Source organism: Aphelocoma coerulescens, chromosome 1, assembly GCF_041296385.1.
Source record: "Aphelocoma coerulescens isolate FSJ_1873_10779 chromosome 1, UR_Acoe_1.0, whole genome shotgun sequence".
NCBI lineage: Eukaryota > Metazoa > Chordata > Aves > Passeriformes > Corvidae > Aphelocoma > Aphelocoma coerulescens.
The window spans coordinates 93,429,009-93,445,605 of NC_091013.1; the positions used below are offsets into that span (position 1 = coordinate 93,429,009).

At 46.4% G+C, this 16,597-nt stretch overlaps 1 protein-coding gene across 2 annotated transcripts in view; it reads right to left on the reverse strand.

Annotated features, from left to right (window-relative positions):
• The window catches only part of EPHA1 (EPH receptor A1), a 34,283-nt gene continuing 17,686 nt past the window's right edge, over window positions 1-16,597 (reverse strand). For both annotated transcript variants that reach the window (XM_069018226.1, XM_069018235.1), the window contains 14 exons: window positions 12,125-12,280; window positions 10,872-11,204; window positions 9,541-9,665; window positions 9,279-9,438; window positions 6,696-6,792; window positions 5,873-5,928; window positions 5,476-5,598; window positions 5,187-5,372; window positions 4,685-4,746; window positions 4,099-4,308; window positions 3,376-3,525; window positions 2,526-2,719; window positions 2,054-2,209; window positions 1-1,227 (listed from right to left, as the gene is read on the reverse strand). In XM_069018226.1, the coding sequence (XP_068874327.1) occupies window positions 1,149-1,227; window positions 2,054-2,209; window positions 2,526-2,719; window positions 3,376-3,525; window positions 4,099-4,308; window positions 4,685-4,746; window positions 5,187-5,372; window positions 5,476-5,598; window positions 5,873-5,928; window positions 6,696-6,792; window positions 9,279-9,438; window positions 9,541-9,665; window positions 10,872-11,204; window positions 12,125-12,280 (2,087 nt within the window). In that variant the 3' untranslated portion in view covers window positions 1-1,148. The remainder of the gene's footprint in view (window positions 1,228-2,053; window positions 2,210-2,525; window positions 2,720-3,375; window positions 3,526-4,098; window positions 4,309-4,684; window positions 4,747-5,186; window positions 5,373-5,475; window positions 5,599-5,872; window positions 5,929-6,695; window positions 6,793-9,278; window positions 9,439-9,540; window positions 9,666-10,871; window positions 11,205-12,124; window positions 12,281-16,597) is intronic.

Here is a 16,597-nt window from a genome sequence, read left to right on the forward strand (position 1 = left end):
TGACCAGCTGCAAAGGTATCCTTTAATCCTAATGCAATTGCACTTCCATGTTACATCTGCAGTTAAATGGACAAAGACCGTTGGCTGAAACAACTAAAGGTGGATGTAAGGACCCTGCTGGAACTTATGATAGGTATGCTAAAGGTCTCAATCACATTTGAATTAAGCCAAAGAATTCCAACACAGCCTGCTCTGCCACAGGTTTATTTACAAAATATTATTTACAGACTATAACTGTCTTGAGATCTGATAAATAATAACATTTCCTCCATAGAGAAGGAGTAAGACAGACCACCTACACATTTTTCTGTTACAAATACCCTATTCCAGCCAAACAAGACTATTGTCTCTTTTAAAAAGGGGCAGAGAAAAATGGATACGTAAAGGGTTTTCTGTCCATGGCATAAGAAAAGGTATTAAGCAGTTTGGAGAGATGTAAATCTCCCCTCTGAAGTGTGCATGTGCAAAACAGCAACATGCTGAGGTGATGTGATCACACAGGTTACAGCGGGGTGTGCTTCTACTCCCAGTTTCTCCTCCAAAGAAAGAAGTACACCACAGGTTGGTGTTGAAGGCAAGAATAGCTGCATTAAAAATATATATGCCTTACCAGCAGCCTCGTGAAGAACTGAATAGTTTGTTCCTGATGCAAAATAAGAAAGACAGAAGGGTGCTGGTGAAGTGAGAAGGAATGTATGCCAAGGAGTGAATGAGCCCTGTCTCTACCTGTCTGTACACTTGTGCCTGCTCCCTGAATGTCCCAGTCTATCCTGAACCCTCATCTCCAATCTTAAAACATTATCCACCACCCTCCATCCACTTTGTACTCCATCTGATATACTGAGGGTCTGAAACTCCAGTATGTGGACTACAAGGCCTACTTAGTGCTGCACAAGGTAGACTGCAGAAGACAGGGCTGAGAACAGTTTCTAAGACCACTGCTCTGAAACGTACTGATGGCTGCTGTAGAGCTAAAGCAAGGGGGAACAGAAATGAGAGCAGGTGGTGTTGCCTCATGAGCTTTTTCAGTTCTGGTTGTTTTGCTTTGCTTGTCCAGTCACTCATTTGGAAGCAATTGCCATAGGAATGATTCCAAGTGATATCTGGTAAGGATGGGCATTTTTCAAGCTTAAGAATGCAGCAACTGATCACTCCTTAAAGCCTTGGATGCTGCACAAGATCCTCTTCTGGTGGCCTGGAAGTGACACTCCCATTTGTTTCAAGTCCCTGAAGGAAATGGGAAAAGAAAGGAAAAAATGAATTGCTGTTCTTGTTCCTTAGGGACAAGGGTGTGGGTAAGGGCAGAAACAGTTACCAAGCATGAGTTCAGAAATCTTCCTTTCCCTCAGTGCCTCCTAATACACCTACCTTTCCTCTAGAGGGAAGAAACTCCTAGATATTCCTGCCCTTCCCTGGCTACCTCTGCCCACCCAGTCAGCTGACCTCTCCCACTTTGTGACTAGGCCTGTGCTCCCAGTAAATCAGGACTTGTAATTAAATCAGCTTGTGATAGGGGCCATGTCTCAACCCTTCAGCAGGTCTGTGCCTGCTCCTTTGTTTCATGTAACTGCCCTGGTTGGAGCTGGCTGTACATCCCTGACAAAATAACACAGCTGTGTCCTGAGTCCTTCTGAGGAGCCCAGAAAGATTTGCTCTATGACACAACAGTGCCTGGCTGATGGAGTGGGGGGGATATCACTAGTCTATATGGAATTTGTGGCAAGGAAATTATCTTACAAAGTCCTACAAGGGTGGGGAGACAGGTTAGAGAACTGTTTGCCATCTATTCTTTCCCATTGCTGTTTGTGTCTGATGTGAGTTTAGAGCAGCTGAAGACCCCTGAAGGGCCTTAGGTTAGGAAATTAGTCTCACAGTTTGGGCTGATTCTTCCCTTTTAGGTGAAGAAGCCAGTCCACTTCCATTTAACTGCATGGAGAAGGATGGAGAGAAGCCCTCCAAGTAAATATCAGTGCTTGTTCAGATCACACAGGGACAAGCACAGCTCCTTGTAGCACAGCCTGAGGGGCCCTGTGGGAGCCTGGCCTGCACTTACTCAGCAGTGAGCTCCAGAATGGACTCCATGGTGTCCAGGCCGGCAGTGCGGAAGTTGGAGATGTAGCGCTTCATGCGAATGGATTCCAGCCACTCAGGGATGGATCGGTAGGGGATCCCATCGGATCCACTGCAGCTGGGGAGACGGAGTGTTACCCTAGAGACACATAAACGCTTCATTAGCCAGGCAACCACCTGAAATGCACAGCACTGGGAGACAGTAGCCGAAGGGCAAGCAAGCACCCTCTGCCAGGGCAGAGCCAACTAATCTGCTCTCTGCAAAGTGAGGTCAGAGCAGGCCAGTGGCTCTGCCCTCTGTCACCAGGAGACAGAGATGACCACTATCTTCTGCACACAGAGCACTCACGGTGCATCTTTCCAGTCTGCATTGCTCACACTGCCTCTCCTCCTGCTGGGGATGGGAGGTGAAACATCCCAGTTAACCCCTCCTCCTCTGGTGACAGCCTGCTTACCTGGGATCAAAGTCTGCAACAGGCCGGAGGAGTTGGGGACTTGAGATGAAATGTTGCAGCTGTGCCCGGATTTCCTGAAAATGAGGCCTCCTCATCCGATCGTGTGACCAGCAATTCTTCATGAGTTCGTAAAGGATAGATGGGCAATCCACAGGTGGGGGGAGCCGGTACCCATCCTCTAAGCTTTTCATCACCTGCACAGAGGACAGAGAGAAATCTGGCCAAGAGCAAAGAGTGCAGAATAGAAGCCAGAAACCTCTGGGAGCAGCCATTCACCACTTTACAGTGTGCAGCCAGGGAGGGGGTGATGCAGATTACATGTGTATGACACAGGGTTTGGGCAGCACAGCACAGGATCAAGACACCTAAGGGATGCCAAAAACTGAAATGGCATATGCATGTATTTTCAGTCCTTTACTAGTTTAGCTCCCATTTGCCACTCAGGACATGTTCATGAGAAGTGAGGACAAGTGAGGACCAAATGGTCCTGGCACAGTGAGAGAAGGGGAACCAGACTCTGAGGAATAATTTCAACAGCATGTTCTGAACCTAGAATGAGATGACACGTAATGCACCAGAGCTAGAGGAAGGAGAAAACAAAACCAGTGGAGAATATCTCCAGATCCAAATGCCATGGCTGATTTAACTACTCTTAATTTGGCTTATTGCTGTTGACACCTCAATACTTATTGTCCTTGACTTGGTTGCACTGATTTTTAGCAGGGAGGGAAACATAGTAGTTATGTGTTCAAAAGAAAGCCAAGACTGTAGGTTGAGGGGGATCTACAAAAGTTGAGCCCACATGCCTTGTTTATTTTTTAAATCAGCCCTTGAACTCAGTGTCTGTTACCTCTTGATTGGTCATGTGTCCATATGGCTTGTCACCAAATGACAGCACCTCCCACATGACGATTCCAAAGCTCCAGACATCACTGGCTGAGGTGAAAATCCGATGAGCAATGGCCTCTGGGGCAGTCCATCGGATAGGAATCTTACCACCCTGTAAAAGAGCAGAAACATAGTGTATCCAGCATGTATCACTGAATTGTATTTCTCCAGTGTTTTCATGCAAGGACCTTACAAAGTGGTTCCGAGATTGAGCCCACTTCATTTGAAGTGACATGTAACCACCCCAGGGAAATTTCTCAAAAGGAGAGAAATATTCTTGGAAAGTAAATGAGTTTAAGCCCTCTGTTCAGTTGAATGCTACACAAAATCTCTGCTGTGGGAGTGAAGAGCCTGACACCAGTCACAGCCCTGCTTTGAATTAGAATTACTGGAACTTTCATTGAAAGAGACATGGAGATGACCCTAGTCCAAAACTCTGATCACAGCAAGGCTATCTTCTAAGCTAGATTCAGTAACTGAGTCCAAGAGGTGAGACCTCTTATTTTGCTTCTCATTTTTTAACACCACAGTCCCTCTGAATTTCTTAGCAAACTAAATCAACCTGGACTCCAGAGACAAAAGTACCACCTTCTGAACCATCCACACCATGACTTGTAATTTTACTACAGGTTTTCCTCAGAGACTACAGTTAATTTACACAGCTGAAAGACTGGGTTTGCCTCACCTTGGTTTCATAGGTTCCCTCTGCATCATTCTCCAAAATTCGTGAGAGACCGAAGTCAGACACCTTGCACTGGAGACTGCGTGTCACCAGGATGTTACGAGCAGCCAGATCCCGGTGCACATAATTGTGTTCTGTAAGGTAGGTCATGCCAGAGGCTATTCCCTGCAGCATGCTCACAAGCTGCACAGGGCTAAATTTTTCCTCATTCTCCTGCATGGAAGAAGAAGTGAGAGAAGTGACATTGATCCGCTTGGTTTCTAGTCACTGACCTTATTAACTTACAAAAACGGGCAGTGGTGAACAAGCAAAAAGGCAATGCTGCAGCCCAAAGACCCCAACAGGTTCTCACTAGGGGACTGGTGGTGGTCTCCAGAGTCATCATTAGGCAACTGCATTTCCAGACACCACTCTGGTCACTGAACAAACTGGATGGCATCAAGCTTCTGCTGCTGACACTGGAAATGTCAGTAAGCAGAAAGTAAGTGGATGTCTGGATCTTATTTCTAGTTTTATTTTAGGGCCCTAAATCCAGGTCAAGTGCAAGTTCTGGCAGTACACAAGCTTATTACAGATTGGAGTTTCTCACCCGGAGGAAGGTATCCAGTGCTCCATTTTCCATATACTCTGTGATGATCATCATTGGCCTCCCTTGAGGAAGACAAGAGGATTTAAGCCTTTTTCAAGTTCTCCTACTCATGCCTTTCAATGCTCTCCACATTCCCCAACACAGAGAACCATGTCCAACCCCAGCTAACAACCCCACTCCACTGGCACAGCTGGCTGCCCCTTCTCTTTTGACATCTCCCAATGATCTTGTACTCCTCCTGGTGTTACACATATAACCCTGCAGCATCCCTTACACTATCCCAACTCCTCATCTACTCACCAGCCCTAGAAGATCTCTCCTAACACTGCCTCAGGACTCTATTGGAAATCCGTACCTCTCCTCCCTTCCTCATTCTCTGGTATGACAATGCCTGTCTTCTCCCAGAACAGCCTCTCTGACAGCAAACTCACTAAGAAAGGCCTGAGAAATGTGCCAGTTTCTGCTCTCATTCCAGGACTCTCTCACACATACTCTTACTTACTTTTGGTGACAACTCCCTCCAGACGCACAATGTTCGGGTGATTGAACTGCCCCATAATTGTTGCTTCACGCAGAAAGTTCCACCACTGTGAGTCTGAGTATGTTGATTTCAGAGTCTTGATGGCAACCACAATACGTTCTTTCCCTGGGAGTCTCAGGGACCCACGATAGACCTCCCCAAACTCCCCTGAAGACAACCAGAGGCAAAATGTCACAGATTAACTCAAGGATGGGTAGCAAAACAACAATGTGGGGAAACTGAAAGATGGGGAGAGCAATAAGTAACTCACCCTCTCCAATCACATTCTCCATAGTGACACAAGAGACGTCCAGTTCCTTAGTGAATTCCAGGACTCCTCTGCTGGGATCATCATATGGTTGCAGGTCTACATAGGGTTTCAACCAGACCTTCTCTATGGTAAAGGGAAACAAAAGAGCAAATTAGCCTGTCTGCTCTTTGGACAACCTTTTTAAAGAATAGCTACAAAAGCAGAAGTGAATCCATGGGCTTCTAACAATGGCAATAAAAAAATCTACCAAACCTACATTGAAGAGTAGAATTTGTGGGAAGAGACAAATTACATCAGAAAAGCCATGCCAGTGTCTGGTTTGAAACTAATATTTCTTTTCATCCCTTCCAACACATTCCAGGCTTCCCCCTGGTTTTATCACCCCTTTGAAGCTCACCTCGCTCAAAGCCCGAAGTATTGTAATCTGGCCGTGCGTGTCTCCAACGAGCCCTCCTGGAACATCAGAAAGAGTTGTGAAAATAAATGGTCAGCAGATAGCAAAGGGAAAAGCAAGACTTCCAGCATGCCTTCCCTAGCTGGTTAGGGACAGAGTTCTGGGTAGCACAGAGCAAAGTGGAACCAGACACTGCACCTACTTGGAAAAGTACGGCTGGCAATAAAATGTGATGGCTCATTAACATTTAGAAATGGAGCTTTGTTTTCATACAGGGAGTTTTGTGCTGAGTTACAGACGAATTTCTGTTTATTTTGTTTTCTGTATGCTTCCAGTAGAGTATCTGATCTTCTTAAAACCAAGCAATAGCAGCCTTATAGACATTGAGAAGGAAAGTAGAATTCTGTATATGGGTAGAGGACCCCAGCAGTAATGGTATGTGGAAAATGGTTTGAAATGACTGCATACATGCATTACCACTCAACTGGTCAGCAGCTATAGAAATGGTTGTACCCTAACAACATTTTTATTCTTCTATCATGATAACAATATGATGCTGCTGGATTATAACAAAACTGAGAAATCACCACGTTTTCCTCTGTTTCCAACAGCAAATATTATCTTAAAATATCAATCCCTCCAATCCTGCTAATCAAAATTACTGAGACCCTTCCCATCTTGCTGCAGCACACTGGTGTTTTTCTTCTCTAAGTAACCTCTACCTATACAATACCCTGTGAGAAAACAGGGTCTCCCTTTCTCAAGCTCCCATAGCTCAGCTATTCCTACATCTATACCCTTTTTAATACCAAAAATCAATACTTACTTTCGCCGAAACATGACAAATCCCAGAGTTAGCCCAATAAATAGGAGAACGCCAAAGATAATAGAGACTATGACTCCACCAGACAGAGCTCCCGTGTCTGCAGAAGCAAAGAGAGAGGCCACATCACTTAGAAGACCAGTGTCTGTTTGTCTGGAACATAACAACCAGCTTCTACCAGTTAATGGCATTAGGCAAGTTACAGCCATTTGCCTTCCAGGCAGCAGAGCCACCAGATGGGAGTCCTATCATACTGTTGCTCGTGTGTGTGGAGCACCTTCTGGTGGTTATCTGGTTGACTCTTATCTACAATCTTGGTCTTCCAGTTGAGTAATTTATCCCTATGTCTGATTTCCTACTTAAATTCCATGACACTTTCAAAAATGAAGAACAGATGTTCCTTCCCTCCCACTCCTCTCCAACAATCCTTTCAGATCAGGCCCTTCTTCCTGTTCAGTACCTGATTTAAACTATGGAAAAGCAAAGACATGATTTTCCCCAACAGTCTAAAGTGACTCTCTTCTTGTTTATGAAATTAATTGCATGCTCCCCTCCCATCAACATGTGGGGCTGCTCCTTTGCCTAATTACCCTGACAAAAGGCCCTGTCTGCATAGGACTCCTGAAACAAGTACTGACTTACAAGCTTGCAGTCTAACATCATATTCCTGTTTTCTCAAAACTGAGCATCAGGTGGTTTCATTTTGAGGTTGGGTAGCTTTCAGATAGTGTTCACATAACACAGGCTGTCTCCTTCCATTTAGATTCTCAAGTTAAAGCTAGGCATTTCCACAAATATATTTGAATTCATCAGAGAAAATGCTAAATTACCTCTGTTAGTGTTTTTAAAACTTATTTCCCACAATTTAAAAAATGTTTTTAAAATTTAAAATGCATTAATGAAAAAGTAATGAGAATCTACATATTTTTAATATTTTCCCCAAAGAGATTTAGGAAAACATCCAGAAGAAAGAAAGTCCCCAATTTTTTTTTTTTTTTTTTTTAATAAATGAGCAGATTTAAAAGCAAGGAACAGATGATACAGAGAATTGTGTGGGGAAGTGTTTCCTAACATCTAGTCCAATGGTCAGCATCCATAAAGCCTAATTAACACTAGTTATTCTTCCTCTGATGCTGACTCATCCCACTAAAATCACTAAAAATCACCAGCTTAGTTAAGCAGAAATCAAGAGGCAGAGTTAATGTCCTTGTTTTGTTAAAATCAAAAAGCTAAGATTTGGAGGGTGAAATAGTATCTTTTATCAATAAAATGGACAAGCTTTTAGGTATATAGGACTTCTGCAGGAATTTAGGGGATCTAAATTATCAAACTCAGATTTAAATATAAAATTGCCACTCCTTGCAGATCCTGCTGCACTAATATTCCTAGACTATAACAGCTAAACAATGCTTCTAGTATGATCAAACAAGAACACTCATTAAATGAAACCTTGCTGGCACTTCCTTTTAATCCCTTTCATATTCAAAATACCTTTGTCTTGGCATGATGAGGTGATCAACTTTTATTTGAAATGAAACATAATCTTGATGAAAGTACTTTCTAATTTACTCTTTCTTAATCAAAACAATTGTGCATGCTAACTTACATCTTTTTCACAGGGCCTTTGTAGTACTTTATTTAATTGGTTAAACATAATTTTTGTTATCATTTGTCACTGTGATTTCATGAAGATTTTACCAAAAGCTCCAGGTGCCAAAAAGGGCCCAACCTTTATATTCCAGTAATGGTATCCCAATGCCTTATCAGCTTTTACACTGTTAATTTAACTGTTTAGTTACACTAAGGTATGCCTTAGCTTTCTTCCGTGTCCTTATTTCATTACAATAAAACTTTCAAATGCAGCACTTCAATGCATGTATTTCTAAAGTTATCCATAGGGTCAGCAAGAGTCTGTGGATTGAAGAGAGAGCAAACTCCATTACAGAAAACTTTAGACTAAGGGGAAGTTTCTGGGTGACCCAGGGAAAGAGGAGGTTGGATGTCAGGCCTATATAAGATGTTCTTTGACACAGGAGAGAGGTCTTTTTGTAGCCCTGATAGCCTGGCCTTCTACACATTGTGCTTTGGTGAAGAACTTTTTTCAGTGGCAAACCATCTCTTTGGGAAGAGCTACATTCAGGAGCTGGACTACATACAGTGGAACTGATAAAGCTGGAAAAAACAGTGCTGAGGTTCTCTGAGTTCTCCTTTTCACTAGTAACTGGCACATAAAAGGTGGCATATGGTAATCATTTGACCAGCATTCAAACTTAGAAACATTAGCTAAAATCAAAATGTCTTTCAAGAACTAAATGAAGGTCTGGTTAACTATTGTGCCAGTACAACACAATAAACTGAGACTGATCAGGGAATGGGAAAGTACAAGAGAATTTTATAAGACAGCAAGGAAACAGGAAAAATGCCTTTTGTCTTTACAAAGCAACAGGCTTGGCTCTGGTGACAAGGAACTCAGGAGTGTGCTTTACAGCCAGCAGAACACGAAAAGAGATCCATGTACCATGTGAATATACAATCTGATGGGGAAGTGGGTTTCTCCCAGATGAGATACCAGTGCTTGTCCTTTACCTGGCGGAAGGGTGCGGAATTCCTGCTCCGCGGAGTAGGGCCCAGGCCCAAGGGGTGTGATGGATCTCACACGGAGCAGGTAGGCTGTGTCTGGCTGCAGGTCTCTCAGAGTGACATTTGGCTCAAGAAGGTGCTTCACTGTGTAACGTGCCTCCTCTCCCTGCAGGAAGCAAACAGGATTAAGTAACAAATGCATGCTGAACAAGAGGACACTTCCACCCCTTTGGGTGAAAGGGGGAAGAGCAAATCAGGCCAGCCTTACCTTCTCAAAGAACATGACCTCATACTCCACCGAGGTCCGGCTGCGTTGCCGTGGGGCAAGCCAAGAAACAGAAAGACTACTGTCATCTCTCTGTGTCAGGATAAACTGGGATACTGTCACTGGAGCTGCGGGGGAGAGAACACAGAACACATGAGGGAGAAATACAAACATAATGAAAATCAGGTCCTCTCTCCACCAGAAGCTCTTGTCACACCATGCAACTGCAACTGAGTCTCATTGCCACTGCCACTCCTTCATCTTTCTCCTGTGTGGTGGAAGGGAAATGAGGTCTCCAGTTGTAATTAATTGCTTTCCATGAACAGTGTGCTTCTGCCCCCCAACAGCGAAGCATAACTTTTTTTGGCCCTCAAAACAAAATCAGTTCTCCAAGAAATTACATTTATTCCAGGACTGCACTGAAAGTGTCCATTTTGAAATAAAAATGTTAGGATTTTCTGCTCCTACAGCAGCAGTAGCACAGCTATCCTATGTAATGATTTATGAATGCAGCTGCATTGCGTAAGGGTACAGTGAAACTCAGTGCTCAAAATCTCTCAGCTGACTGCAAATGCATGCTGTTCATGAATAAAAAGATAATTCTCAAGAGTCTGCAAGGACTGAGAAGTTAAGCCTGGTTCTCTCCTTGTCCTTCATCATCATCAGGAAATGATGAGGCAAGCCAAAAGTAGCTCTGCTTTTCTAGCTCAGGGTTGTGCTGCCCCCGCATAGCATCAGGAAGAAAAGTCATATTTTGTTACTAAATTAGAACCCGGGGAATGCACCAAGGGCTGTTGAGCACTGTGATGTCACTTTTCTATAATCACATTTCACGGTGCTCTGGAAAGTATTTACAAGGACAGCCAAGCTAGCCAGATTGAAGCTAACCTACAGAAATGTGTCAAGATGTAACATCCTCATCTCTCCATGCTTCCAAAACCTTTTCTTTTCCAGTTACACCAGGGTTTCTGTTGTGTTTGGTGTTTTGCAATATCTGAGTCACAGGAAATATTTCATGACACAGCCCTCGTTCTTCCTGTCACACAGGTAACAATACTTAGGCTGTGTGACAGGGACGGCTTCATCCTCCTCACCTCTGTTAAGTTCTTGGCGGATTCATAGTTCTTGGTGGATAATGATTACTGCTACTTTGATTTACAAGGAATATGACTAATGGACTTTACAGGCCAGAGGCAGAGGTACTTTAGAATCCGTATCATACCATACCCACACACGTGTCAGGCAGAAGGAGAAGATGGAGAAAGCTTAAATATTCAGAGATTCCTCTTCCTTTTCATGATGAGCAGGAAGAAATTTTCTCTGCTTCTGCTAACCTGCATGTCCAACTGAGACCCACACAGCTGGAGCAGTTCTCTGTGGAGCAGGTCCCATTCCTGAGACACCATTATGGGCTTCCACAGTGAATGTGTAGTTGGTGTAAGCTTCTAGGCCATCCACGTCCACTGCAGGTTTCGTGAGACCAGAGGCACTGGGGGAGAACACCACGCCAGCCTCACAGGGCTCACAGGACAGGAAATGGCAGCGCTGACAGAAGACTGTGTAAGTCAGGTCCTTCCTCCCACCGTGGTCGCTGGGCGGCTGCCACCACAGACTCAGCTGGGTGCCAATGAGGGAGAAGCTGACATTGCGGGGAGCTGAGGGCGGGCCTAAAAAGAGCATGAAAGAAAGTGTTAGATTCAGTTGTTAATTCCCAAAGTTCTGTGGCAGCTTCCCATCTGCTCATGCATTTCAAATGGAGCTCTCTGTCCACCCCAGCCTCTCCTTCTCTCATCCCTGTTTCCCAAACTTGTTTCCTCACCCATATCCTTGTTTGTGGAATCATAGAATGGTTTGGGTTGGAAGAGACCTTAAAGATCTTGTGTTCCAACCCCTTCTATTCCAACATCTTCCACTAGACCAGGTTCCTCCAAGCCTCATCCAACCTGACCTTGAACACTTCCAGGGATAGGGCACCCACAATTTCTCTGGGCAAACTGTTTCTGTGTCTCATCACCCTCATCACAAAAAATTTCTTCCCATCTAAATCCATGTCCCATCTAAATCTACCCTCTTTCAGTTTAAAACCATTGCCCCTTGTGCTGTCACTACAGGCCTTGGTTTAAAACCCCTTTCTTCATGTTTCTTGTAGGCCACACTAAGTATTGAAAGGCACAAGATGATCTCCCCAGAGGTTTCTCTTCTCAGGCTGAAGAACCCCAACTCTCTCAACCTTTCCTCATAAGACAGGTGTTCCATCCCTACAATCATTTTTAGGGCCATCCTCTGCACCTGATCCAACAGGTTGATGTCCCTCTTGTCCTAGGGGCCCACACCTGGATGCAGCCCGCCAGATGAGGTCTCACAAGAGCAGAGTGGAGGAAGAGAATCCCCTCTCTCGCTCTGCTGGTCACATGCTTTTGATGCAGTCCAGGATACACTTGGCTTTCTGGGCTGCAAGCTCACACTGCCAGCTCACGCCCAATTTTTCACCCACCAGTACCCCCAAGTTCCCCTCTGTGGTGTGCTCTCAGTAAGTTCATCCCCCAGCCTGTGTGGATATTGTTCTTTCTTTCTATGTGCAACTCACGGGTGCAGGCAATGTTCTGGCCCTCCGAAGGTGCTCGGTAGAAGCCTGCATTGCAGGAACAAGACGTGGCCCCTGACTCGTTGGACAAGCTGTTGGGGGGGCACTTCAGGCAGCGCTTAGCATCTAGAGAGTGGCGGTAGAACCCTCGCTGGCAGGCTGTGGAAGGACAAACAAGCCAACATAAGATCATCAATAAACCCAGACAAACAAAAAAATCACCTGGCAGTTTTGTTCAGCTTCTTGAACACACCTTCATCTGCCTCCATTTTCTTAGTTCACAGAAATATTTAGATTGGAAGGAACACCTGGCAGTCACCTAGATCAATCATCTGAGAGCAGATAGAGAGAAGATGCAAACTCAAGGTAGCATCAGTATTTTGACAGGACTTGTAGACTGAAGAAGGGGGATCTCATTCCTCACAGATGCTGTATGAATACGGAATCCAGTCAGCCTCAGAAACTGCTTCCAATATAAACATAGACTGGTCCCCACCTTGCTCTTCAAGCTTTCCACACCGTAAATAAGAGCCATAAACAGTAGGTACAAGTCCTTGCACTCCTCAGAGTCTTCTGCTTGCTGACTTCATATGGGGTAGCCAGTAGGCTTTTTAGTAGAAGCATCTTTGCTGCTTTCAAGTGTTGTACCAGAGCATCACCTAGCAGGGTCCTGGGGAATACCTAGGAAACTATCAGTTCACCTAACAGCACTGATGTAACTGGCTATGGAGCCAACACAGACTGCAAGAGAATAGGTGTCACTTTTTTACTTCCAGTCCTACAAAAATGAGCAGCCACATTCTCCAAGTATAATATCTGACACCCTGTTTTTGCTGTGTTACCATGAGCTCAATCCACAGAAGCTCTGGTCAGCTTACCAGTTATCTCAAGGCCAGTGCTTTACCCCTACAGTTGTGTAGCAGGGAGAGAAAATGAGTGAGGGAGCTTAAGGCAACCTGAGAATGTAATGGTTTGCCAGCCTGTGCTAAATGAATCAAATGTTCTTTAGTTAAAGAAACAACCAACCTATTGCTAATCAGATGGTTGAGAAATGCATACAGTAATTTTCTGCCAGAGCTACCACTTTGCATTTAACTTTCAAATTGAAGGAATGACCCTTTTCATATTGCACTATAAAAGCAACAGTATCCTGTGTAATCCCTCAGGAGATCCCAATGGAGAAAAACATCTGTTCAGGTGTCTCACACAAATGGCTTACTGTGGTGGAGCATAGCATAGGAAATGATTCTTTATCCAGAAGACAAAAAAACAACCCAGCCATTCCTACTGTGTGACACAGAGGAACACCTGAGGGACCTTGAAAACTTCCCACTAACACAGGCCAAACAAGACTACTCATCATCAGTCTGCAGGAAGGATGCTTAAAGAGCCCAGAAAAGGGAAATAATCACAAGTAGGAGCAACCAGCACCTTCTGATTCTGGGAAATGACAGAACCCCTCTGGAAAGTCTATCATTCTGAGATACAATCATGCAACTATGTGATTAATGATAGCAAAGGCCATTGAAAATAATTGAAAGGCTCAAGCATTGATTTTCACAGCCCAAAGAGAGTCCATTTACATTCCAGATTAAATCATCTCTTTGAGAAACAGGCAGTAAAAGTTACTTTGGTCTTCAGGCTGCTCACAACTAGAACACTTCTACAAGCAGGACTGAAGATGAAAGTTTTGAGGCCTCCTGCGACTTTGCTCCAGCATAAGATTTAAGAGTACCTGATATTGGATCAGTTTGGGTCAGGAGAGCTTTCACATGAAAAACAAGGGAAGTGCATAGCCACATTCTTGTATAACACAGAGGTTCTGATGTCGCCTGTATAATACTACCTGTCACAAATATGAGACAATATACACACACTCCTATCAAGCTGAGACTGTCTGCAAGCAAATTATGGAAATTTGGGGTTGAGGACCTTTGCAGGAATCAGAGACTCAATTAGGTTGGAAAAGATCTCTGAGATCATTGAGTCCAACCTCTGATCAAACACCACCATGTCAACTAGTCCATGGCTCTGAGTGCATTTTCAGCCTTTCCTTACACAACTCCAGGGATGGTGACTCCGCCACCTCCATGGGCAGCCCATTCCAATGTCTAATCACCCTTTCTGTGAAGAAATTCTTCCTAATGTCCAACCTAAATTCACTAAAGACTATGTCCTCTTGTCCTGTTCTGGGAGATGAGACTGATCCCCACCTGGCTACGCCCTCCTTTCAAGTGTTTGTAGAGAGTGAGAAGGCAATGTTCTGAGGCTCCCCTGAGCCTCCTTTTCTCCAGGCTGAACACCCCCAGCTTCTCCAGCTGCTCCTCATAAGACCTCCAGAACAGGTAACTCCTACCCCAGGAGAGACTCTGTTCCTCCAGTTCTGAGCTCCGGTGCCACTCCAGCCCACCGCCCACATCTGCTGTGCCCACCGGCGGTGCCGAGCCCCTCCGCGCAGGAGATGCCTTGCAGGGAGACATCACCCTGGCAGAGAGACCGCAGGGCGGGAGCTGCACGGGGCACTCCGGCCGAAGGGACACACCGGGAGGCGCGGGCAGCACCGGCGACACCGGCGACACGCGGTGCCGGCGGCGGCCGGCAGGGGGCGGGAGCGGCCCGCGGAGCCCGGCCCGGCCCCGCCCCGCACGGCGCGGCCCCGGGGCCGGCGGTGAGGACGGGCCGGCGGTGAGGACGGGCCGGCGGTGAGGACGGGCCGGCGGTACGGACGGGCCTGTGGGGCTCTCGGCTCCCCCCGCCCTACCCGCGGGTGCGGAGGTGGAGGGGCGGCTGCCCCGGGGGAGGCGGGCACACGGCCAGCAGCCTCGGCCCCCGCCCAGCCCCGCTGGCCCCCGTTTCCCCGGGCCTTGGGCACCCGCTCCGGGCGGCGTGATGGGAAAAACAAGCCTGGGAAAGGGCCCGCTCACCAAGCACCAGAGGGCAGAGAGGATGGCTGGAGCGCTTCCTTCATTGCTCATTCCTACAGGTGCTCCTCGTGAGCCTGACTGCCGGCCGGGCCGGGCAGGCTGCGGGCACCAGACCGGGGCTGGCGGGGAGCTCGGCTCACCTGCCGCCCTGCAGAGCCCAGCAAGCAGCCAGGGCACTGCCAGCCTCCGTGGGCACAGCAAGTTACCTGCTGGAGAAAGTTAGTCACGACCTCCGGGTTTATGGGCAGCAAAGTCTGAATGCTCTGGGGCAGGCAGAGCTTTTCTGGGGCTGTGGGGTGGCTGAGCCATTCTGCACTCAGCAGAGCTTTATACAGCTGAGAATTCACTGAGAGGTTGAGGGAACTAGTTAACCCGAACCTCGGGCTTTCTCTTGTTTCCTGTCCTGTAACAGAGGTCAGGTTCTTTTCCCTGTTAAAAGGCAAAGGTCCAGCAGCTTTTGCCTTTTTTTGCTTCCTACTCTAGGGAGCAAAACTCAGAATCAGATGACACTGACAGCTCTTCCATCCTGTCCCACTTTACATGTGTGAAGGAGAAGTCCTCCCATGTTCTGAGGACAAAGCAAAAGCTGTGATTTCAGTCTTTATCCTGACCTGATTTGCTCCCAGTCCATTGCACAGTCTGGTCTTTTCTGCTGAGGGGGAGGATCCTAAGATATCACCCTGTATTTATCTTCTCCCCTGATGCTCCAATAAGACATTGTTCTGGTCATGAAGTACCGCTCCCTACTCCTGCTAGGTTCTCCCCTCTTCCCTTCCTCTCCTGGGAGACCTCCCCAGTCCCTACAAATCCTACAAAAGATACTTCTGGCTGCAGCTGTGCTTGGGCGGAGTGGGATGAAAGCACAGATGTAGAATGAACCTGTGCTGCGATAGCAGTCGTGGCTTGTCCAGACATGACAGCTTCCCTGCCCCTTCCCAGAGGAGTGCTCTCAGGAGGGCGGGGAGAGCTCTGTAGCACCTAAGTGGAAAAACTGGCTGGGCTGTGCAAGGAGAGGGGATTGCTGGAGGAGGGCAAGGATCTTGTGCTTCAACCTTCTCCAGCTCCCCAAGCAAAACAAGCAGCAAGAAGTAGGGATTCATAGAGACACTAGATCACTGTAGCAGAGCAAAGCAGAGACATGGGGCACCTGCTGAATCTGACAACACTGTGTGGATACCTACAGCCTTAGTCTTGTGCCATACAGCTCTGGCAACGAGAGCAGAGATGTGCTGTCTTCTACCTCCCTCCCTGCAGTAACACATATCCCCCAAATCACCTCACATGTTCTCTCCCATGACAAACCAAGTTGCCTTAAGGAGCTGAATCTTGTCCCCTCTGCAGCTGAGGGAGAGCCCTGCATTTCTTATTCCAACAACCCTTGCTTGCTCTGACTCCAGCACCCTGGGGACTCTTGCTTGCTAATTGCTCTTCTTCAGAAGAGCAGGCACCACGGCATTGTGCAATATGCTTTACATGGTTTCCCGTGGCAGAAGAGCCATCCCAGTCTAAGAAGAATGGGGGACAGAGGAGAAACCTGTCCCCTCTGCCTCTC